The sequence below is a fragment of the Hippichthys cyanospilos genome, chromosome 17 (assembly GCF_059441005.1).
Source record: "Hippichthys cyanospilos isolate Australia breed blue-spotted pipefish chromosome 17, RoL_Hcya_1.0, whole genome shotgun sequence".
In the NCBI taxonomy this organism is placed as follows: Eukaryota; Metazoa; Chordata; class Actinopteri; order Syngnathiformes; family Syngnathidae; genus Hippichthys; species Hippichthys cyanospilos.
The window spans coordinates 4,950,477-4,977,139 of NC_142385.1; the positions used below are offsets into that span (position 1 = coordinate 4,950,477).

Genomic DNA, 26,663 nt, shown 5'->3' on the forward strand with positions numbered 1-26,663 from the left:
GAGAAACTGTATGGTCTGCCATTGTAATGGATTTATTATGGTTGAGAGAGGGGAGAGAAAGAAAGGGTGGCTATTATTTATTAAGCAGTTCTTTAATTGTGTTGAAACCACCCGCTGACGCATGCAGTACTTAGGAGTAGAGTGTAGTGGCATATTGTCCCTATTGGTTAGCACAGAGTGAGCACGTGCTAGTCCAGTGGAAAGTCCTGACTCTTTATAGAATACCCGGGCACAACTATCGCTTTGGAGTGACGCAAAAAAAAAAAAATAATAATAAAATAAACCTGAAAGAAAATTGTGAAGCAAATATAACATCTGAAGCTCAATGTATAATTCATGTTGTGAAGGAATTAATTAATAGATAAGCGCAAACTGAGTAAATAAGCACATAGGGTACCCATTGAAGACAAGCATGCATACAATATAAGGTGCTGCAAAAACGATAATGGCATTTTTAAGATCTAGACATTTTTTAGTTATTATAAAAATGCAACTTAGCTTTGTATGGGCCATGCCGACTGCAACACGGGTGGTTTAATGTAGGGTTGGCCATATCAGACCAAGCAGTCAATTCCACAACTCTTGTTTGTGATCGGCTAACATAAACATGTGGCCTCAGAAGACATTTTGGAAAACAGGCAAAAAGGTGGACTTTGCAGATAAGTTTTATACTAAGTCTTGCCTCCACTGAAATTTGTCTTCCCTCAATTTTTAATGAACATAAATAGTCCAATCAAAGCTTTAGCAAATTGACTTCAGGTTACTAGATTTACTATATCCGACATGTCTTACAGACGTGCATTTAAGGTTCACAGTTAAATAAAATCTTAATTGTTTAAATTACTAAAAAAATGTCATGCTAAGTTCCTCCTCGAGTGTTTGGTGTACTTTGAACTAACAAGGAACAATTTGCCTTCAACAATTGTCTTATCAGCCTATACAGGTCTCACGCAAGCACAATGTATCATAGTATTGGGAGTGACCAGTGGGGAGCAGTAAGATGCTGAAGGAAAACAACAACAACAAGTGAGATATTAGGTGAAAATTGAAAGAAAAAAAAAGCAGTTTTAGCTTCATTATGGAAACAAAATTGTTGTCTGTTGAATGTTTGCCTTGTGTATTATAGGGAAGAAATGAATTCCCTGTTAGCATGACCTCACTTTCCCTTAAAAGTAAAAGACAAATGTACATGTAGACATTTTCCATAAATCATGACATCACTACAGGTTTTTTAATGTATATTTGTAACTGCTAAAGTTCATTTTTAAATGTAGAAATCCACATGTTTTGGGATTGTGAGCGAAGTGTCCGGAAAAGACCCATGTGAGAGAACATGCAGTGCTGGAGCAAGCTGGAATTGAACCCGGGATGTCTAAACTGTGAGGCAGACGTGCTAACCAGTTTTCCACCGTGCTACCCTATCTAAGCATTGTGAGCTTCATAAGTCATTCATAGGGCTTTGCATTTTTACTTAATTACCATTAATGGTCCATTTATTACAATTCTAATGGTTGGGATGTCAATTAAAATAAAGAATACACCTGCCTTTGTTATTCAATATTCTCTAATGTGCACTTAGAGATGTTTTCCTTCATCGAACCATGTTTATAATATGATGTGAAAAGGTAAACATCTTAAAGGCTATAATCAATATTTTGAGTTGGATGTTTCTTTTGTTTAATTTAATGAAGATATAATGATGATTAGAGTTCACTCACTTTCAGCCTCTACAGATTCCACCCTTTATTGGTTTTCTTTTTTATATTTGGCTCTTCTCAGGCTAACGTGATGTGAAAGTTGAGCAAGTGAAGGGGAATTTAGAAGTTTATAGCACCAAATGGTGGGTCATTTCACTAGCTATTGGCAACTTTGCATCTGCAGCAGAATCCCAAACCAGTGTCATATGTAAAGTGCTTTCCATCGAGCAGGAATTACTCCTGTCTCCTACTCACACACACACTCTCACACACACATATATCTAGAGTAGATGGCCAAGGGGGAAGGAGGGAGGGAGAGACAGAGAAAAGCTGACTTAAACATTTTTCTCCATTTCACAAAAGTAGCTGTGGTGCTGTCAACATGATGAATGGGAGTATAAAAAGTGAGAGAGAGACATAAAAAGAAAGCAGAGAGAGCGAGAGAGCACAAGGAGGCAGACGGTGAAGAATGCGGGAAAGAATACGTTTTGGGGGAAGCATGAGGTGGAGTTCTCTGACCTGGGGATGTGACAGCAGCTGTTGAACATTTCCACCAGTGTACAGTATTACTCAGTGTGTGTGTGTCATCATTTTATAACGGTGTTCGTTGCAAACGTGCCCTTTCACACAGTTAATGATTAGGCAGTCAGCACTTGTACAGGTGTTTTGACACCTTCATATTTATGAGACTCCATTAACCAGGTAAGAACAGACTGTCAAGCAGCCTCACTAAGACACTCCAATAAAGTGAGAAGCCTTCATTCATCCAGATCTGAGTGGGTATGTGTATGTGTGTGGGTGTACCGCTGAGTTTGGAAATGTACACGGGTATCAATGTCATGTAAACTAAGGGTCTCTTAATGACTTGCTGTATATGAAACATATTTTTTGCCAGCCGTTCCAGACTAAACAAGATTTATAACTTTTAAAAGTAAAATCTTAATTACCGTATTTTCCGCACTATAAGGCGCACCGGATTATAAGGCGCACTATCAATTAATGACATATTTTAAAACTTTTTTCCCATATATAAGGCGCACCGGATTATAGGGCGCATTCTCAATTAATGACATATTTTAAAAGGTTTTCAATCACAATATAGTAATACTCAAAGTAACAACAATAATAACTCTAAACTCTCAACAGCATGATAACTCAATGCCAATATGACCAACCTTGTTAAACTGTAAACACACAAAAGAAACAGGTAAAGCTTACTTTATCAGTTTATTCCCCATCTATGAAACCCACCTGATCATAAGGCGCACCATCAGCTTTTTAAAAAAAATAAGGCTTTTAGGTGCGCCTTATAATGCGGAAAATATGGTATTTTAAAATCTCATGCACAGGTTAGCGTTTTGGATGTATGCAGTGAATTTCTGTCAAGTTTGAAGGGTTCAATTGAAAACCTCCTAACCAATGTCTTCTTGGCTAATAGATCCAAAAGTGTTACTGTGTACATGGCTATTTTTTTTCCCTCAATTTTTAACCCCATATTTGGGGGGTCGATTTAGGGGGGGGGGCAGGAAAGGACACCCTTCCAAGCTCTGAAAAGTTGTCACTTGGGTAAAGAACGTCTCAAGTAAGATCATCAGCAAATCATCTCTGAAGACCTCAATTTCAAACAAATTGGACAAGATGACTACCCGTGGAAGAGTAATGAACATGTTTGCACATATGACGAGCAGGAAGGAGAGGACGTCCATGAGTTAAATGGGAAAAGCTATTTAGCGTGTTAGCTAGTGATGATGACTTTTAGGGCTTTTCAACAAATTAATAATCAGCTGTGTCAAAAAAATACAGCATTGCAATTTCAAATCGTTTTATTGTTCCAACATTAGTTTCAGCATTTGCATACACTTGACTCATTTCCATCCCACCCACTCCCCCCATAACAACAACAGTATAATATTTGTTATATGATGAAAAATGTGTCTAAAAGTACTGTCATTTCATTTTTAAATACACATATGATGTGTTCTAAACATCTGCAATATGTATAACATATATAAGAAGCCAATATCATTCTCAGTATATATCGCAGGCTGCTTAAAAGTGGATGGTGGGCCCACAAATGACGCAGGCCAGCATTGCCCCACCATTACTCATCAATAAAAGATGATGCATTATTAGTTTTTCGTTCATACTGGTTTTTGTTTCATAACTCTAATTGTAATGGGATTTCATTTTGTTTGTGGAGTTAAGTATTCTGGGAACCAGACTCATTTCTGTATCGGTATTTTGTATCAGTGAATGAGTCTAAGCACAGCCTCCAATGAAGCTCATTTTTGAGGCCAGATGAACATGACGCAACAGACAGTCAAAAGAGACAATCAGCAAAAGTAGACTTGACGTCAGAAAAGTGATGTGCAGAAGTCAAATAGTAATCAGTAGTAGTGGAGGTGGAGAAAATTCAACATGGCTAGTCAAATAGAAACAGTAGTAGCGACAAACTTCACACTGGACACTTGCTACTTAACAAAGCACAATGTATTATTTTTAGCACTCAGCATCTGGTGCACCTGTGGAGCCTGGAAGGGGGCTCCTCCCACATGCAATCCCTTTTGAAGGTTTCTTATTTTTCCCAGATGGGGTTTTGACTATTTCCCTCCTCTTCTATGATCTTAGTTCAGGGGATGCCGTTGTGTATTCATGATGCTCTGTGTGATGCTATCTGAGATTTCTCTTCACCGGTGAAGCCCTTTGAGACTGTGGGGATTCAGGGCTATACAAATAAACTTGACTTGAATAGTGGTTGATTTATGTCGTTGTTGCCCTAAAAAATGTATGGTTTATGTTGTTATCTATGTCACCGTATCTGGTGATTTAAACACACTATGTTCTGTCCACCCATGCAACTTTGAATGTTATGAGAAGGACTGACTTTGTCAAAGTGGCAAAGAGTAATGATGCTTATGAAGAATATGCCACACAAAATTTACTAATTTGATTGCACAGTGGGTGGCATGGTGAAAGACTGGTTAGCATATTCACTTCACAGTTCTGCAGTCCCCGTTTTGTCTCCAGCTCCAGACATCCTGTATGTTTGCGAGTTCTCTCTCTGACTGTGTGTGTTTTCTCTACTTTCATCTCACAATCCTCAAAATATGCATGGTAAGTAAATTGGATACTGCAAAATTGCCCTTAAGTCCGTTTGTGAGCGTGAAGTCATTTGTCTCTGTGTGCCTGGGACTGGCTTGCAACCAGTTCAAGGTGTACCCCGTCTACTGCCCAAAAAAGACTGGGATAGGCTTCAGCGAGCCTGTGACCCTTGTGAGGACTAAGGGATTAAGAAAATTGATGGATGGATAGATGGATGCACTGTTCGTTTTGATCTGAACCGAACAGCGTTGAAGGCTTTCCAGACTGACTTACGTCCTCTGAAAAAGTAGGTGTGGCTTGGACAGCTTTACACCTACAGGTGCGGCTGGTGTGTCTTAGCAAATTTGTTTGTTTTTTTGATGACAGATTAAGGCAAAACATGGTAATGTCTTGTTGTCAAGCTTTCTCATTCAGAATCTACAAATAGTGGAAACATTTGCAAGAAAGTTAGCATTATGTTTGTGCAAACAAACGGGTGAAATTGGCAAATTGCTGGAAACAACACCAAACACTTAGACTAACAAGTGGCTTGTGCTTTATTCAGTATAATGCTTGAAATGCATCGTCTGGCTTGGAGGTGTACACGCTGTTCCAAAACAGCAAATTAAAATGAATATTCATTGAGAAATGCCACTCTGCAGCGGATGGCCCGGCGGACCTGCTTGCTGATTGTGATACATGGCAGCTGACAATCAGCCCATTGCAGAGGGCCATAACCTAATGTCTGTGTGCTGATGACAGTGTGAGGTAGTGGCCCCAAACACGGCAGTAATTGGACATTACTCCTGAAGAAAGGCCTAAAAGCATCTCTGCCACTCGTTGTGCTGACATCCCTCTTTTACTCTCATCACACTGGTCTCCATTTCCCTTTGCTCTGGCCACTGCTGCTTTAATTGTAATGGCCTTTCTGGAAGTGTTAAAAGCAGCTCCGAGGCACTGGGCATCACTTTAACAAATATAAAGAGAAGCGGAGGCATTTACACTCTCGAGTTGTCTGTGTTGCTGTGTGTTCACAATAAAAGGCAATAAAATCCACACTGAGCACAGCCAGTGTCTATTGAACTTTTCCCTCTTTTGCCATTAGGGGATTGTGTGTACACATAACACTTGCAGCTAAAGTGAAGATATCTTGAGATGTATGCATATGCGCCCGTGTGGTTGTGTTTGCAAAACAGAGACGAGCAGGAGCATGTGTCGGTTAAATAATAATCACAGTGATTTGTATTTCCCTACAGCCCTAAATGTTGTTTATTTGTGTTAATAATGTAAAGGTGGCTCTCCGCCTGCGTTGTGCTATCATCATTAAGGCCAAGCCTGCATTTTTAATGAGGAGGAAACAAACAACAGCTTTACTAACATTAACAAATGGCTTTGAGGTCAAATTTCAACAATCAGCATCAAGCAATCAACACAGAGTAATCAGCCTCGAGCAATCAGTGTCATAGCTACCGCTTGGATTCGTTTTTGCATTTAGGGATCCGTCGATGCAGTGTAACTCTGACTTATTTTTCCTGTAAATGCTTAACATCTGTCTCGGACTGAAAATATGTAACAATAATGAAATAACAATGTAGAATATAAATTAATTAACAGGCTGGAGCAGCGCCGCCACTCTCAATTAACCTTTGGGCAAGAAAGACTTGATTGTAAAAGTTTCTGAGACAGCACAAGCTTTGCTGCTTGTTTTGTTTTAGCAGCGGCTGGCAGCTAAAGTATGCTTCACGTTTTTATAGCCTCTGATTCAAGTGTTTTGTGTAATTTATAAGGCAGTTACTGATAAAATGCAGTGCAATTTGGGGAGGTACATTTTTCTTTTGACAGATTTGGAGGAGAAAAAGCATCTTTGGAGATGTGTCGTTTTTCACGTTTATCTAAGAAGTAGCCTTGTACTCTCTCTCTCTCTCTCTCTTTATATATATATATATATATATATATATATATATATATACATATATATATATATATATATATATATATATATATATATATATATATATATATATATATATATATATATTATTAACAATGACTGAAAAAAAAAACTGAAATTACAATAGAAAGATTTGATTCATTCTTTTTTCAGAAACCACTGATGTGTGGTTTGTGGTGGATATGTGGTAACTTCTATAACCGTACATGAAACATACTTAAAAAAAAAAGTCCACTTTTTTTTTTTTTTTTTCAAGCACGCCCTTGACTGTGTTAACATGTTCCCAACAGTTAAGAATACTGGCACTGATGTGACAGGAAAATGACAGTGGTCCCTTTTTTTTTGCAGTTAATGGGGATTGAAACCCCCTGCAATAAGTAAAAACCACAAAGTAGCGGCCCCTTTCATTGAATAAAGAAAAAACAATCTAAAACAAAAACAAAGAAAAACAGACTATACATATTATGTAAGACTAATATTACCACAGTACACATATTTACTTAAATCTTACAGTAAATAAGGAGTCACTGAATAGTTATCCCTTTCCATCCTTTGAAGTCTCGCGGCACCCGCGGTCATATTAAGGTTTAAGATAAGTAAACTTAAGTAATTGAAGATAAGTAAATATTTGTACTGCAGTAGTTTCACGTCCGTGGCAAGTGCATTTATAGTTACCTCATCCGTCTGGCATGCAGGAAACTGTTACAGCACATCTCTCCACAATATAGCCCCCCCCCCCAAAAAAAAAAAAAAAAAAAAAATCTGCAAAGTAAGTGGATGGAATGGAAATGTATCCAAATAGCCACCGTGCCTGATTTATAACCATAAACTGGCCCCTATGAAGAGGAAATTACATCTGCAATTTAATGTCTGTAAAAAAAAACCCCATACAATCCAAGCACTGTTCGGTGAGGACACACCTCAAAAGCGGCAGAGAAAAACTTTCCAATTAAGTTGAATAAATATGTCTCCAAATCACAAAGTTGTTTCAAGGCACAGGTATAAAAGCACACTTCCTCACACTCCAGACAAAATGATGAAAACAAAAGACCTAAATTAATAGCTTCCACTCAATGCCGCTCATCAAACGCATTTTGACACAAAACAGCTCTCGCACCATATCACCAAAACACATCTCATTGTGGATCTTCAAAGGAGCCACAATTCTCTAACGAAGATCTTTACTTTGAGTGGTGCACTACTTTTCAATTAGTTCCATGTCAGCGTGATTGGGCGTCAGAGCCTTGATGGGCCTGGAGGCCTGTTGATGAACAGCGATAGAGGCTAAAGAAGGCAGAGCTGTAATTAATATTATGGATAGGGACAATGGTGTGTTCGTGTGTGTGTCTGCCTGACTGCGCATGTCTGTACAGAAAGTGTTTTATGAATTCCTGTCAGTCTTCTCTTTCATGTTTGCTTGGCAAACTTTTCTGGTAAAGTATATGATGCAATGTAAAAGTATTGGGCCTTTTCTGATTTTTATATGTGGGATCATCAAACTAATTCAAACATCTGACTAGGGAAACCCAACGCAAAATGCAGTTATTAAATTTGATGAATACACTTGATAAAATGGGCAAAATCCCCTTTAATTTATTTACGATCGGAATAGCATATTTGCAAATGAGGCACGGAATTCTCAACAGCCAGAAAATTGCATCCGAAAATGGCAAAAATTAAAAACAAAACAATCCATCCAAAAATGGATGTTGTGATGATGCAAAACCCGCTGCTAGCAAACATATGCAAGGCCTGCCACGTAAAACAAATAACATTATGTCACACGCCAATTGATTGTTGCAATGGCCAGCCATAATATACACACCAAATGGATGACAATACAATAGCTGTTCAAGGCTTTTATTTTGAAGTTAGGCTTTTTAGCTTTGGTAGCAGAGTGATTAGCTTGAGTACTTGCGGCTTAGTTTTCATTGCTTTCACATAACAGAGATACCAACAACAACACACCACCATTCAAAAAAAAACATTCGATCATTGAGTATGGATGCTCTGATACCACTAATCAACAGCTCTGTCAACAGCATTGTCATAGATGCCTCAACTACATATGAGATACATTCAAAGGCAGTCACACATTTCAAAAAAAGGTTTGTCCATCCATAAGCGTTAATATTAATAAAACATTTTAATTTCGGTGCATCACACTTTGTAAATCTTTTCAGTCAATACATTCATTCCCGAGTACATATTCTTAATTCTCACTAATGCAAAGCGCGTTTGAAAATGGCTGGAAATGATTGAGTTCATAAAATGTTAGTGGTTAAATCAAAGTTTTATTTTCCATGTAATGCACAATACTGTTTTTGTCATTTTACTTATTACACCGCAATGTTATTTGAATTGTTTGGGAGTGGATAGAAATGTCCCATGTATGCATGAGTACAAAAACTTTACGCCACAAACATATGCAGTGGTGTGCTACAGAGTAACTGCATGCATTGGGTATATTTCACAGATCTAAGCTAGTTGTGATTGATTTTTCTTTTTCCTATTAGATTGGTATTGATGGGCTGTGAGAAGAGATGGCCACAACTACATCCCGGGTCTCGCTTGTCATTTCAACCACAAATCTAATCGAAATAAAAATAAATCTTCTCTGATCAATCTGCATGATGTTTGAGTGTGAGAAGTGTGTTGCAGGTGAGACATTTTGCAGATTTCCCCCCATAAAGCTGGAAAGAAAGTGACATTCCATCATTACATAGCTGGAAAAGAGACAAGCAAGTGAGAGGAAGAGCTGAATAGACCGATGACTATGGCGGAGGCAGAGAGCTCAAGGTGGAGAAGGGAGAGAGAGTGAGAATTCAGAGATTCAGAGAAATAGAGATTTTGTGTGAGAGCAAGAAATTGTGAGATTAAGCAAGACAGAGAGAGATAAAAGAGAGAGAAAACAGTGAGAGAGACAGAGAGATGAAAAAGAGAAAGCAAGTGATAAAGACTGAGGGAGAGAGATTGATCGTGAGAGAGAGAAATTGATTTGAGAGAGAAAGAGAATGTGCGAGATTGAGAGAGAGAGCGATTGAGAGTTGAGAGTAAGCAAGAGATAGAGATTGAGCAAGAAAAAGAGAGTGAGAGAGAGATTGAGAGTTGCTAGGGAACGTGCGTGATTGAACAAAAGAGTGCAAGTGAGAGGGAGAGTGCAAGGCAGAGAGGGAGATGAGAGAGAAGAGAGAGAGGCTTAGAGTTAAAAATGAGAAACCAAAAGATAGAGATTGAGCCAGAAAGAGAGAAGGGCAAGAGAGAAATTGATTTGAAAAAGACATTGAGAGAGTTTGAGAGAGAGCTTGAGAGAGACTGAGCAAAGAGAGATTCAGTGAAAAAAATGGAGAGAAATAGAGTTTATGCGAGAGAGTGATTGAGACAGCTAGAGAATCAGAGAGAGAGACCGAGAGACAGACAGAAAGAATGTGAGAGAGAGAAATTGTGCGATCCAGAGAGAGGGTTTCAGAAAGACAGAATGTGAGAGAGAAACAAGTGTGTGAGAGAGCATTTGAGAGAGTTGAGAGAAAACGGAGATTGAGAGAGAAAGAGTGTGAGACTGAGTTGATAGAAAATGTGAGGGATTGAGCAAGTGGAAGAGAAAGGGATTGAGCAAAACAGAGAGTTAAAGAGATAAAAGAGGGCGACAGAAGACAGAGAGCCTGAGAGTTAAAAAAGAGAAAGCGAGATATAGAAATTGAGTGAGAAAAAGATTGAGGGTGGGAGAGAGAAATACATTTGAGCAAGAGCTTGCGGGATATTGAGCGAGAGAGTGAGGGAGACTTTGAGAGACTGAGAAAGAGATACAGTGAAAGAAAGAATGGGACAAAGAGATATTATGTGAGAGAGTCATTGAGACAGAGAGAGGGACTGAGAGAGAGACATTGAGAGTACAGGGAAAATGTGAGAGATACATTGAGAAAGAAAGAAAGTGGGAGAGAAATAGAGAGTTGAGATAAAGCAAGAGATAGAGATTGAGCGAGAGAGAGAGTGAGAGAGAGAGACACCAAGTCCAATAGTGTAGCACATGCAGCAGCTGAATTAAAGAGGCTTTTTTGTTGCGTTTAATATCCATTCATTGGCTGGACTGCTGACACAGTCAGAGCACTGCGCTCAGGATTTATAGCCACTAAGAGTGGGCATGCCCAGTACCAAAGCACTGCAGTCAGCACATTCGCACTCACACACTCGGAAAGACAGCTGGCTGCGCACACACACACTTACGCACACCGGCGCCCGAAGAAACATTCACCTGAGTACCAGAGGTAATATGAGATTTGGGAGATTGTGTACCAACCTGCCCAACTGGGGGTCTCCATGTACAGCCGACGGATCAGAGTGAAAGGGCCTGTAAGAACACAAAAAAGAACCTTTTTAACTCCCGGAGACATAAACTTTGGGGCTGTCGTTTAGACAGAGAAAGAGATAGCGAGTTTACAGTATATATAGTATTTTAGTGTTATACAGTTTACTGTTACAAAATAAAGATCTAGGTGCTGTAATCATGGTGCTTTAAAATAAGAAGGCGTTATCTACAAAACCTACCAATAAAATGCAGAGCTCATTATGGGCAATGGCTACAGCTGTAAGATCTGACTAAGTAAAAGTCAAAATCCTACAAGATCAGCAGAGCTTTAGCTTTAGTTAATGCAGTTAATGTGTGTCTGTGTGTGGGAAAGGGCTTTTTTTTGTCATGTGAAGTGTAATTGCAATAAAATAAAATTTTTGTCAATTTTTTTTTCAGGCACTTTGATGGACAGTTACTTTTTTCTGTTTTTGACTATGCTGTAACCCATGTTAACGCTGTCAAAAATAATTAACAGTTGTGAAAAGTTTATTCATATTGTTGTTTTTTTCTTTTGTTAATGTTAAAAATGATCCAGGTTTAGGCATACACACACAATTTTCATAGATCATAATTTTATTTAAAGTCAGTGGGTTGAGTGGGTAGGGGTGGGGGGTTGCCAAAAGTTTTCTCTTTCCTAGGGGGGGGCTTGGCAAAATATATTTGAGAAGTACTGGGTTATTGTGAGTCATTGCAGTAGATATAGGGTGTGGGCCAGTAAGATCTGGGGGTAGAATTTCATGATAGCCATGAAGCAAAAGAAAAATATACAAAATTGAGTAAAAAAAAATAAAGAATTAAACAAAATGGACAAATAACAGCATTGACAATTCTTACTTAGAACAGAGGAACAAAGAGAGGAAGAACAGGATACGGTACCGCTTGCTGCTGCAGTATTGGAGTAATTAGTTTGGCGTAATGGCAAGGCGAGGCCAATTCTGATTAAAAATGTATATGGCGAGCACAAGATGGTGGCAATTGTGTGAATGTGAGCATTTCTTAAATGGCTAACATTAATCTAATGTGTTACTCTCATTGTACGTGACAGGAAGTGAGAGGGAGGGAGAGTCAGATACAGAAAGAGACCAAGAAGGATATAGAGAATTAGGCTATGTTCGTATCGCAGGGTTTAATGCTCGATACAGATTTTTTTTTTGTGAGGTTGTTGACACTTCTAAATGAATATGACCTGTATATGATCTGTGTGTGAACACTAAAAGACCCCAAATTGTCCTGCATGCACATTGAGGACACCCTGGTGTACCTTGTAATGTTGAACTGGTCATACCGGAGCCAGAATATTTAAGTTATACATTTGTTGCACGTTAAGCATGTTTCAGATTTCCCACATTGTGAGCGATCAATGAATGCCTCACCTGTGCAATGTTGAATGCGGTTGAAGCAGTTGTTTTTCCTTTTCCTCGCGATGCGGTTCGAGTTCAGATAAGATACACCCATAGTTTTTGGAGTTCATTTTTGGGGAAAAAAAAAGTGTGTCATATTTGGGGAATTATGGTATCACTTGTTTGTTACGAATCAGATTACTGCAACCTGGCTGTTCAGACTGAAGTGATTTGATTTGATTAATCAAATAATATTAAAATATAATGATTAAAAAATAGGTTCCTTGGCCCATTTCGATTACAAAAGTCATTGACTGAAAACGGTTAGCAGATCAGATGACATTGTTAAACAGGTGAAAGTAAGGATTCGATCAGTACTCTTCTGCAGCCAAAAACAAAGCTGTGTCATGTGGCTCTGTCTTGGAACCCTTTAGAAGACCATAGACCCCATCAGTTTCATACCCATCCATACCATGCATAACATACATACTACACACACAGATTACCTATAGACGTAAGACATTTATTACTGGTAATTTATTTAACATTTTTTAATATGGACAGCATATTTGATTGGTTAATGTATTACTCAAAAAGATAGAAATGCTTTGTTAACCTGCAAAGGATAAGAATATGGTACTGTACAATGCGGGTTAAGGAGAATTAAGTAATATCAGTATCAGTAGTATGCAGTATCAAAAGGTATTTATTTATGTATTTATTTATCATTTACTATTGTTCTATTTAATGTATTCCTCCTCACTGAGATGTAGTCAAGAAAACTTCATTCATTTACTGTAACTTAATAGCAACTGTACCTGAGACGGATATTTTACACAGTATTACATACAGTACCAGTGAAACGTTTTGGGCATCACTCATATCATAAAGCTAACAAAATAAAACTAATTAAAAAAATATTAATGCTTCATTCACAACAACCACATGGAGTTGGGATCTAGTTAAAAAAAAATGTACAGTTTAAAATTTAGACACCCCTATACATTTAATGTGCTTTTTTGTTTATTTTCATAACTGTTTCTATCGCAGCTTGGACAATGTTTAAACTTCAAATTATGGTAGGAACCAATCAGCGAACGAAAGAAAAATGAAAAGACCTTCATTACCTATTATTTTTTTATCTTTTGCTATTGACCTCGCCGCAGCCAATCGACTTCTGGCAACAAACAATGTCAAATGCATTGTTATACAATTAGAAAATAATGACAGTTTGTGTTCAACACAGCCAGCTTTCTTTAAGGAACAAAGCTGAATGAGAGCAGGCACATAGAATGGAATAGTGTGTATGCACAGTGTTTACTGCAACTGTAATATTCAAATTGGCGCAAGGAATTAGACAATAAATACAAATTTCATGGCAGCTATGACCAGATGCATTCGCTTGTACAGAGATGAGTCTGGTTCCCATGCTAAGGTGCCTACATTGACTAATCCAATTATAACAGACATTTTTTTCTTTAATAAATAATCCAATCTACTGTATATATCTCAAAACTTGATGACTATTCATGTGCACATCAGGAATTGTTGGACTGGCATTGTAAATTGCGTTCATACCTTTATATCAAGAGAGTGTCTAACTGCAAACATCACCACAATTGCCTGATTCAGCGGTTATCAATTCCCATGTCCAATTTTCATTTTTTATATCATGTTTACTCTCTTCACATTGGCTTTTCAAGCGACCCATACCATGTTACCACAGTGTTTACCGAGCACTTGTCCAAACACAAATCCCAAAAATCCAGCTGTGCTAGCATTTCACATAGGTGAGGATACTGGGCAGTAACAACACAGAACTAAACAAATTAAAGATACATATTTTTTGATTTTCCCATTTCCTACCATAGGTCCATAAGACACCTTAATCACAACATAGTGTAGCCTTTGAAATGGGTCATTACGAATTTAAGTATAGTGATGCAATTCATGGTATATTAACCAAAAAAAAAAGTGAGGTAAAATAGGTGGCTGTTCTCCCACACTGCATCGTCAACCATCTAAAATTTACAAGTTACCATCGCCTGCACGGAGCTACATCTGTCATCTGTGTAATTAAAAGCGTCTCGACACCTGTTGTGGTTACAATGGTCTCTAATGAATAGTGGGAGGACTAATAACATGATTAGGGCCATAGGTTTGAAATAAAATTAAACCAGCAGTCATTCTAACTGACCATATGGAATGATGTCAGACAACACTGAGTAGAAGCGAGTGATGTCACCGCGCTTCCTTATCTGAGCGGCTGCCAGCTTGTGCAGCCGCTCAAGGAACATGATTGGGTTATGTGTGTGTGTGTGTGTGTTTATTATTGTGTGTGCGAGTGCGCGTGTGACTTGTCGAGGGGCCGCCCGGCAGGTGACTGGGTCTGATTCCATTAACCAGCCGGTAATTTGACCCATGTTTAATCAAATCAACTTTAATACCTCCAATCAAATTACATCAGCCTCCTGTGTCCTATCACACACTGAGCAGGAGCTGAAGAGATAGTGGAAGATGGGACCGAATTTGCAAATTAAGTCCAAGTACTGCCTAAGTGCAAAGGGGAGCGTTTGGAAAAAAAAAGTGCTATAAATTCATAGTCAGCAAATTGAAAATATCTAAGATGAGGAAAGTATGGAAACCCTGCCCAGTGTGTGGATTATAGCTTCCTATTTAATTCAATCAAAAAAAAAAATCAATCGACACAATCTATCACGACTGAAACTTAAAATATTTAATTGGAGGGCCGCAATTTCTAATGCTGTCAGCATTCAAAAACGGCTTTCATGGATTTCCCACACCCTGGTGGTTTAAAATACAATCGTAAAAACAAAACTAAATTCCCTTACACTTCCTCCTCACACTTCCTCCTCATTATCATAACCTCAAACACATTTTTCCATCACCTCACTTGCATGTGTCCGAGCACTTGAACCATGACGAAGTATTCTGGCAGGATAAGACAAATGGTTGTGGCGCCTGGGAGTATCTCAGCACCACCTTGACTAAACCACATGTAGCAAATGTTAATGGAAGCTCCCAAATGCCAGTGCACATAGGATATACGGTAGGTCTGTTACACACGGTCACTGAATTGCAACACGTGAAGATATTTGGCTCATAAAGCCACATGATGGTAAGATTGACGACAATCCAAGAAAGAAAAAACACAAACCCCTCGTCTCACCCAGGAATAATAAAAAAAATAAAAATCAATTGCACTGTTAGAAATAATAATAATAAGAAAGAAATGTGAAAAACAAAAAAGCTATATATATATATATATACGCCGTGAATTTTTTCCTCATGTTCTTAGCCCTGCACCTGAAAGTCCAGTGGGGCTTATCAGTATTTTTGTTGTTGTTGCTGTTTGTTTTGCTTTGTTTTTTGTTTCTTTTTGTGTTTTTCATGTTTGTTTGTTTTTTCGCTAGCCGGCAGCAAGCAAACGTGTGTATCTGTTGGAGGTGTCAATTTATGGAATAACTATCAAATAGAACTGAAAAGATGTGAATCAATGGCTGTGCTAAAAAGAGTTAAAACAATATATTATTAACAAAATATGTCTAAATTTAATAAGAGAATGTATATATATATTCAATGATTTATCGGGGATACAACATTTTAAGTGGACAATTAATCAACAAACAACAGAAATAAGGTCTTGTTTTTGAGTGACAAGATGGAAACTAAGACACCTATTTAATCAATGAAATCCATGTTTTACTTAATTATATGGCTGCATAATTAATCAAATTTTAAACGAGATTGACTGTGACGATTAATTAAGCTGATCCTCTGCGATAGTGTCACGTTATGTCACCTTCTGTCTGGGGTTTTGGGGTTTTTTGGATTTAGTTTTAGTAGTTTAGTAGTTTAGTAGTTACTTTTGGGGTTTTTTGGATTTAGTTTTAGTAGTTTAGTAGTTTAGTAGTTACTAAAACTAAATCCAAAAAAACCCCAAAACCCCAGACAGAACGTGACATAACGTGACACTATCGCAGAGGATCAGCTTAATTAATCGTCACAGTCAATCTCGTTTAAAATTTGATTAATTGTGCAGCCATATAATTGTTCATTTCGTCTGACTCATTCGTGTTATTTTCCCTGCGTCTGCCTTTCTCAGTCTCGTTAGTTTTATCTCGTCCACCTGTTGTCCGTGTGCCCCCGCTCCTCTCGTGTTAGCCTTCCGGTTCCCCTGTCCCCGTCCAGCTGTAGTGTGTTTTCAGTAATTAGTCTTCATGTATTTAAACCACCGTCCCTCTGTTGCTTTTGTCGGATTATTGTACCTCGTCGCTTCGGGTTCCCTGTGCCTCTCTACTCGCCCTCCGTTCTTCCCCGTCGTCCCATTAAGTCCCGTGAGTTATATTCCGTTCCTCATTTATTTTGCTACTTTGTCAAGTTTTTGTCTTCTGCTTTTCCTGCCTTGTTTTATTATTATAAGAGCATTTTTGTTTGAGCAAACCCTCTCCGTCCCCCTGCGTTTTTGAGTCCCTTTCCCTCCACCGCCTCCCGTCGCCATGCCAGGACGTGACAGATAGTAATGTTTGAAAAGCCTGATTTAACCCTAACCCTACAGGTTTATTTCAAATCAAGCACTTTTTCATCCCACCACTAGGGGCAATGTTTCCCACATGTGTGCATGAAAAAAACTTCTGCTTTTTAATCACAGTAATATTATTTACCAGTATGAATTGGTTTTGAGTTTCTCACTTGATTCCTAATATATACGGTGCTAGCTGTCAATTGAGATCCATTTTGAAAAATCAGAATACATTCAGTTTGAAATGACCAAAAATGACATTTCGACTGCTATTTGATTCAAATCAAAAAAAGTAAATAATGTGCTTGGATCTAAGTCAGCTTCATTTTTATCATTGGTTTGCACTTAGCAAGTAAGTGTCAGGTTTTTGCCATGTCTTGGATGAATGTTTTAATTATTTACTTTATGTATTTATTTTAGTTTATTATTATGTGTAAGTATCAAGCCTTGTTTGTATACTGCTTGTTTAAAAAAAAAGGGCAATGAATGGACATGTTTGGCCAAACAGGATGAATAATCGTGATTATTATTTTGGCCATAATCATGCAGCCCTACTTGATTATTACAATAATCGCTACTTGCAATGTTCAAAGACTTTATGGCATAAGAGAAAGTGATGAGTGATTACCTATGGTTGTAAAATGTGAAAGAAATAAAAACATACAAAAGCATTAATGGATACACTAAATGAAAATGTAAAATGGATGCACTAATAAAAAATGTAAATAACCATTTAACATTAAAGGGAAAGCATTGTAATAAGAAGCTGAAGCTGAAAGCTGAAATTTCACCCAAATCATGTCAAAGTAGTTATCACAGATTTTGTTCAAAGAATGGACACAATACTGCAAAAGGGTTAACCAATTCATGAGGATTTAAAAAAAAAAAAAAGTATCAATTCATAAAATGTAGCAAGGATGCGAAAGCCACAGTATGAAAAATGGTTGGTTTGGAAAGAACGAGAAAAGTCGTGTGCTTGAGGGGGGGGGGATTGGTTGTTATAGTGCAGCTGGGGCGCTACTTTTCGATTAGTGATTAGGAGGATAAAGAGCAGTAGAAGTTCCTTAAGGGTGGATGGTTGACAATGTAGCAAGGGAAGACATGAAGCCTGTTTTTTATAGTAATGATGAGAGCAGAGCTCAGAGGACGTCAGCTTTTAATGCTGGGATCACAGCTTCCCCACCAGCAGTAATCTCATAGATTTCATCTAATTTAATTGGAAACTCCTTCACTTCAACTAATGAGCCTTTTTATTTTCGGATATCTACATGCTGCTGGGTAATGCTGGACACTGATGAGACTCGTTGGCTGTTTTTTTTTTTTTTTTTTTTAAACTAACAACATTCACTCACTAGACACAATAATATTACTATTACTGCTATTAATACTACTTCTATTACCCAGAGTGTGTCCAAAAATGGAGTCTGTAATATTCCCATTTCCCATGATTGAGAACTGATTAAAAAAGTCCTAAAATTGATTTTTTAAATTCAAAAAAACAAACAAAAACAAAAAACAGCAACAACAGAATGTTATACGCCACAGGTGTGCTGCAAAGGCCAAGTTCAACAAACACACCGAATAATACAGAGAAGATGCAGGATCCTGCCTGCTCTCCTCATGAGAAAAAGCTAGTTGTCTTCCTTCTAGTTTGTTGTTTATTAAATGTTCTCGGTTGCCTGAACCAAACAGAAACCTCTCATCAATTATGCTGTCAACGCACAATACAGCACAAGTCTCCAACGTTAGCCGCTACCTATATATGTAGTTCCATTGGTGCATACAAAAGCAATTGGATATTTCAAAGGCAAACAGAAATAAAGTCCATTATTTGAATTAAATAATAACTGCAAATGTCTAAATAATGTGGTCTTGATATCCTTCTATAAAAGCTGACAAATATTAATGAGGATGATGGGGATTTAAATTTCTTTGATGATACTTAATTACAATAAATGGTCCATCTAGCCACTGATGTTTACATGACAACTTATAAAAAGGCTTCTGTCTTCCATTCTAGTGGTCGGTATGCCAGTGAATCTAAATAAAGTATAAACCTACTTAATGGGGGATTCTACCTTTGTTAAATGTAAATATTATAATATTTATACTTAATTTGAATGAATGCCCTTTAATTAGGTGTTAAAACACTTGTGTAATTTATATTGAAAGCAATAATATTAGGGAGATTTATTTCATTTTCATCAGTCATTTAGAGACCTGTGCAACAATGCTGCTTTTGACTTAAGGGTCCATTCACAAAGTTGACTGGCTGCCTTCAGGCATTGTAAAAAAAAAATGAAAAAAATAAAGTGTATTTATTTATTAATGAGTTATTTTCTCTGTTTTTGATTTACGTCACCATTGCAACTGCATACAAACTGTAACTAATATTACAATAGAACAAGTATCATGATTTGAATCTTTAAATTTCAAAATTATCATTACCTATTTACCATTATGATATACTATATACCATTATTTACACACAATGAGGACACTATTAAAAGTAGTTGGAGCAGGTTTGTTTCAAAACTATGCATTAAAGTGGAACCCCTTCGCATTAATCACCACCCAAGAATTAGCTCTCAGATTTAAAAAGGTTGGAGACTCCTGATTTATTATTCTATTGAGGTAACGTGTTTTCTTGACAAAGCCACAAGTGAGGCGATTGCCTTGTTGTGAGTTATCTTGCAAGCACTATATTTTGCTCCCTGTCATGAGCCTTGCTCCGTGCTGAACAGACAATAACATTCCCATCAAAAAATCTGCGGTACAGTAACTTTATTAAAGAGAAGTAAGCCATGGTTGGTTAATATCACATCACTTTAGTTGTGCTGTGTTGTTTTATTTTATACTTTGTGGATTTTTTGGGGGGGTGCAACGTGGTATTGTGAAGAATCAGTTTTTACATTAAATGGGGTAACATGGCATTCTGACCGGCAGGACTCCAAAACATTTTGGACTGCCGGGTCCTGTCGGAAAGTCATTCGATTGGGGTCTTTTCCTCTTGTTTACTTGAAGCCATTTCACGCAAATCCAACTTTCTGGTTGACTGTGCTTACTTTCTGAAGGCCCACAGTACACAGAATGGGGGTTTCCGTTCCCACTAGCGTTTATTGTGCCAGGTCCACATAAAAGCTTGATTGTGGCCATATACTCCAGTATGCTTGACTGTGCGTTATGGCCACTGATCTTTATGTCTCTCTGCACAGGAGGAAGACCATAGCCTCAGCAAAATGTTGGCTACATAGGCATTTGTGCTTGCCTTGTGTGACTTTGCGAGTGTGTTTGCATGAACTCCCATACGCCGCCGCCGCCGCCGCCAGTTCATCTGCATACATTCTCCCAGGGGATGCATACAATAGAACACTTAAATGAGGCATGCATAAATGGATGAAGTGCCTCTTGCATCTTATACAAGGCCTTGTGTGGGTTTTCCTAGTTGCATGTGTTTTATTCTCCCTTCTTACATGGCTAGCGGTGGCAGTTAGGTAATTGAAAGCGAAATGGAGAGGAAGAGAATGAGAGGAGATGTGAAGATGGAGAGGGATGAGGGTGAGGGTGAAGCTCTTGGCATCAGAAACAATTAACCCCTGAAATAATTCAGGGATCAGATGTGCTGTAAACACCTAGAATGTAAAAAAGGGAGACAGGGAATGGAACGAGAGGTTGAATGAAGGAATGGAACATGAAAATGTAATGAGTCCCACTGTGGCTACATGGAACAAAGACAATGCTGTATTAGTGCAAGCGTGTGTGTGCGTGTGCACGCGTGTGTATAAGTACAGTGGACTTCCATTGAATTTCACTCCACCTCTGTCTTTTTGTAAACATCCGAATGCCTCAAGGTACAATGGGTGAGCGGTAAGCTGCCATCTCTGGTAGGGTGAACTCTATTTCACGGGTTAGTGCTACAGTGAACAATAACAGCATCAAGACTCTTGGCTTCATAAAACATAGTAAGGCACAGGTTCCACTGCAACCCTTAGTTCATTTTTAACTCCAATAATAACTGTCAACAATCGAAGGGGAGCCTCTTGAAACAACTAACTCTGACTGAGAAATTGTCTTGACTGACTGGGAGGTGAGGAAGGTTGAATGTGGCCTTAAGAAATGACTTAGAAGGCTAATATTTTGAGATGAAAATGTTCATTTTGAATTTGAACTGAAAGAGGAAAGTTATGCATTCAGACTGTATATAAAGAATATAGAGAGTACATAAAATATGAGCTCATCATCAACGAACTAATGACAACAAACTAATGGTGGCCCACTCGAATACTTCCGAGGTTACCGCCTCAAAATGTACAAAGATATACACAAATACATCGATTGAATCAATTCAGTTAACTGCCATGGGGCGGCATGGCTTGGTGGTAGAGTGGTCGTCTCCCAGCCGAAAGGCCGTGGATACAATTCATTTCAATAAAAAAGTAAATTAGATGCAAATGAGTAGTTTTCAATGTAAAACCTTCGCATTTGCTAAAATATACCAAAGGGAAATACCTGGCACAAACAAAAATTCTAACGAGCTAAATGCATACAAGGCAGAACTATACAAAATGCCAAGAAAAACATAAAATTTGTTCTCACAGTACCACGGGGTTTTGACCAATCTACAGTGTGTTATTGCAAATATTACGTATTATTACCACAAATACGTAAATATATTTTCACTTATCTCTGAACATGGTTTTAAATACATTAGAATGTATATATATAATGCATATATAATATTTTGCACAATCACCTTCATATGTATACAGTTTCTTCCACTCCATCTACTCCATAATCAGAATGTGAGTCTATTCATTTTATTCGCGCTTCATTATTACTTCTCTTTTACTCTTATTTTTTTTTTTCTGTTTTATTGCCTACTTTATTATTTGCTCGTTTGTGGAATGTAGTCTGTTCAGGGAAGTGAACAGAGGGAACAGAATAAGAATTTCATCATGTAGAATTTCTATGCTTATGACAATCTTGAAAGCTGGAAGCGAACCCGCAACCTCCACACTTTGAGGAGGAAGTGCTGAACAGTTAATCACCGTCCTGCTTGACTGAACAGTCGAACTTGTAATTAATGTTACTCTAACCTTCCATTATGAAAACATTAGCAGCATTCAGCGGTCTGTATTTTGTGACTACCATGACTATGTGGTTTAATAATAGCATGCCACTCTCGTGTTTTATGATTGTGCATGTGCGCATTAGTGTGGGACTGAAGAGACTTGATAGGCGGAAGGATTAGAAGTGATGCTATTTTCACATCTTTCTAGCAGCTTTGACAGATCAAACTCTTCTTTTAACCAATTTTAAACAAGGGAGTTAGCTTAGCATTCAATGTTGCGCAGCATTGTAAGAATGCATCGCCACACAATGCATTAGCAGTTATTTTATGTTTTTGTCATGTAAGAGCTTATTTAAGATGTATTTTTTTTATATCAAAATGTAATCATTTTACTTGCAGTGATGAAGTGTTGCTGTATTTGGATGAAATGAAAAAAAAAGTTACAAGCAGGATAGATACTCCTCTATAGAACCAAACTTTCAAAAAGGCTAAGTAAACATTCTATACAGCCTCGGACAGTGTCAAAACTGCTGATATGAGAATAATCTAAGCTAGCATTATCAGCTTGTGTCAGTGTTGGAGGGGAACAATGCAAGACTAATGGGCGAGAGGTGGAATTAATGGTTGTGCACGCATATTTGTGTGTGCGCGCGTGTGTGTGGTTGGTTGAAAAATAGTCTCATCTTTATTGAATAATGTGTGTGTCTGTATGTGTGCATACACAGACACACTGCATTTCCAAGCCCCAAACCCCAACCTTAACCATAACAACTGATTGCCTTACCCTTATACTTAATCTGAACCAAAACCCAATCAAATCAAAACTCCCAAACCAAGTCTACACCCTTAAAAAAAGTCTCAACTGGTGGCGCCGAACTAAACAAAAATAATAATGCATCACTTTTATACAGTGCTTTTCGAAACAAAGACAATTACACTAACAATTGTTCATGCACTCACACATTCATAAAGCAATGGTTTAGTTGTTAGTTGCCCTGGAGCAGGCCGACGGAAGTGTGGCTGGCCTTTTTGCGCCTTCGGCTGCTGGACAACCTGGTCTAACACCTCATCCACGGCCCCACATTGACAAGAGATCCCCACATAAATTTTAAAGCCCCCTAAGCCTAGCCATCTCGCAGAAACAAAAATGTACACATCAACACACCTCAACTCTGCTGAAATGGCTGTTTTGTTTTGTTTTTGTTTTTGTTTTTGTTTTTGTTTTTGTTTTGTTTTGTTTTGTTTTGTTTTGTTTTGTTTTGTTTTGTTTTGTTTTGTTTTGTTTTGTTTTGTTTTGTTTTGTTTTGTTTTGTTTTGTTTTGTTTGGCTTTGTTTTTGTTTTGTTTTGTTTTTAATTCATTCAAAATTTTGATTCCAGCCTCTGAGCCAAAGTTGTAATAGTTTGGGATTTTTTCATTATGGTTAATTTTTTTAATCAATGTTTTCATTTTCTTACTAAATTTGTTTATTTTAATTAGTTTTTAGTCAAAGTTTGTTATTATTATTATTATTATTATTATTATTATTATTATTATTATTATTTTAAATATTTAAACTGATTTTTTAAATTAACTTATATTGGTCAATAGAAAGATTAAAAAATATCACTTCATGTTTTCTAATAAGTGAACAAGAGAACACAATTTGGGTATAAAGTTACATGCTCAGGCTCAGTAGAATGCAATTTCCCTGTAGTCATAATCCAACTTTCCGCATTTCCAATCAGCATTTGGTAAAAAAAATCAGTCGCTCGATCAGGCAGCAACACGAACGATATTACTACGATACTATGCCGTATGAATTGTGTCAAACACAACTTTAAAATATGTGATAAAAGTTAGACATTTGCATAGGCTAAAATATTTGAAGTTTGCAAGTGCTGTGTTTTGGAATGTAATAGTGACATTATATTTGTCATATGTTTAATAAAGATAAGTTTTAGCTAGTGATAGTATTGTGGCTCCATGTTACAAAATACGAAGAGAGGGGTTGTTGGACATGGTATGTGTGAAGTGAGGCGGACATGAAGCAAGAGAGAACAAATAACCCATTAGATGGCCATGGAGGACTCTTGCACTATGTGTGTGTGGTTTTAGTAGATCATTGTGCTTGAGAGTGTGTGTCAGAGATGGAGAGGAGGGCTCTTTCACATTAAACACCCCATTCTGCTGACAATCGCAAAAAGAAACCAAATGGCCCCACGTACAACACTACACATACACTTTCACACTCCTGCACTCACCCTGCTGCTGTTGCTTTATTGATTCTTAAATGACACTGGAGTCACTGTCATGGATCTGCTGTGGCCACTCTGCTGGCCTGTCGGTATCATTAAATCTACAGAGAACCAACTCTGAGCATGGAGTCCTAACTTGCGCCCATTAAAATTTTGGCACACTACTTTTTCAAGCACATTTAGTTAAACAAAAAACAAAATGATTAACATAATATACATTTATTGTTTTCTCCACACAGGCTTCAGCGCAATACCGCATGTTGCTAGACATTAAAATTGTGACACAAAGATGCTAAAGAGATGCAATCGAAAATGAGGGAACTCATATGTCAAACAACATAGTTATATACAGTACAGAGACATTGTAAAGTACCATATGAAATAATGTGTTAGAGAATAGTAAGACAGTACAGCATAAAAACCATTGTTATTTATCAAAGCTCTTGTAATGCATAATATAACCTTTACATTATGGAAGTGGCCATAAAAATGTGGATAGGTGATGTATACAAAGCAATTTAGAGGGGTAACTATTAATTGACATCTAGTTGTTTATTAAATGTAATCAATTATTTTTGATTATTCATGATTGTTTAGATGTTTAGTTTTTTGTTTTGTTTTTTTAAACGGTACAATGTTTACAATTTCACCGCACAATAAGTATTATTTGATTTCTGTCCGTCTTTGTTTTTTTACAATGTTACTATGTTTGTTATGTAAATAATATCATATTTTTAATGGGGGTACAGACAATAACATGTTTTTTCCAATCTGATTAAAAAAATAATCCAAAACATATTAATTATTAAAGTAATTGTTACTTGCAGCCTAAAAAGTGTAATTGTTAAATGCCATTATACATTACTTCTCAGAAACTTTAACTTTATAACAATAATAATATAGAACAGCTTCCAAACAAAAAAATAGTGAAAAGAACACAAACTGAAAGGCATGTCCTAAGGGCCTCCTCGAAGAAACCTGTGTTTGCCAGAGGTAATGTTATGGAAAGCAATGTTGTACTTTTAAATAATTCTGAAGTACCTCATTTTGTACCAGCATCCATACTTGTCTTTAGGGCCCTTGTTTTTTCGTCTTGTCTTTTCTTTCTAAACTTGTAGAAGGTGTAGTTTGTAGTCTCATAGCAAAGTACTGTAATATGGCCCCACCAAACCCTACCACCCCCCCAACAAAAAAAATACACACAAACTTTACACACAATATATATATATATTTGTATATGTTACCGAGCAGGAATTTGTTTTGTTGTTTGTTTTGATATTCTAACTCAACAAAGTATGTGTCTTATGTCTTAGCTACAAAGCTAAGAATTTCCATATTCAAAAAAAAATGGCAACACCCTTCAGGCCACAGTTTGTACATAATGTTCTTCCACAATGCACAGGCGGCAGAGGCAAAAAGTCATAGAGACTCGGAAAATACTCATAACTATTCAAATCTGAAAAATTGTCATACCTGACACAGGAACTCATGCATCAACCTACATTTGTGGGGGAGCTGCCTACTTGCCTTTCTCCACTGTGACAAAGTCTTAATGAGACATTAAATGGGCCCAAATAGAAAAGGGAGTCAGACAACTTCCGCAACGAAGCTAAAAACTGGCTTAGTTAGCACAGTGTACAGTCCACTTTACCCAGAGATAGCAGGCCTTGGTAACTCAAAGGAGCCATTCCTGCACTGCTATACTGATGGAGCTCTCTGCAGAACTCTTCACCCAGCAGCCCTGAGGCATTTAATACCATAGTAGTGGCAGGGAGTAGCGGCTCAGAACGGCCATGCTGGCAAAAACCAATTCCCGCTACAGCAATCTCATTCTTCAGTCATTTCCCACAGAGCCGGGGAATAGGTGACGAACAAAGTTAGAAACACCCTTTTTTTTTTTTTCTTTAATAGTGGTAGACGCCACAATGGTCTTGTCATTTTAATAAGAGTATAACTGATTAGTTTAACAATTTAAGGATTTTTGTCATTCTTTTAGTGGCTGCATGGATTCTTGCTCGGTATATGGATTTGTCCTGCCAAAAGTCTGTCATTAAAAAATGTAAAAAAAAAAAAAAAAGGTAAACGGGTGAGGATAAATGCAAGCTAATGAGAGCACTTGGCAAAGATAGTGCCTGTATGAGTCACTGGCTAGCGTTATTATTCAAAGAAAGATCAATGCTTTTAAGAAAAAAAAACTAAAAAAGTTAAAACTAATATATATATATATATATATATATATATATATATATATATATATATATATATATATATATATATAACTTTTAATGTCAAAATGTCAATATATCTTTGCCAAGAAAAGTGTTTTGCTCTCATGCAGAGCACTAAAAAATGTTGCACCAATTGGCTTGACTAGCTTTTCCTGATGTGTACACAAA

General features: G+C 37.4%; 1 protein-coding gene across 1 annotated transcript in view; it reads right to left on the bottom strand.

The window, feature by feature from the left end:
• rbfox3a (RNA binding fox-1 homolog 3a) overlaps positions 1 to 26,663 on the bottom strand; it is a 484,791-nt gene that overhangs the window by 271,373 nt on the left and 186,755 nt on the right. Inside the window, exon 7 of the mRNA XM_088438810.1 lies at positions 11,027 to 11,077. Within this exon, the coding sequence (XP_088294936.1) occupies positions 11,027 to 11,048 (22 nt within the window). The 5' untranslated portion in view covers positions 11,049 to 11,077. The remainder of the gene's footprint in view (positions 1 to 11,026; positions 11,078 to 26,663) is intronic.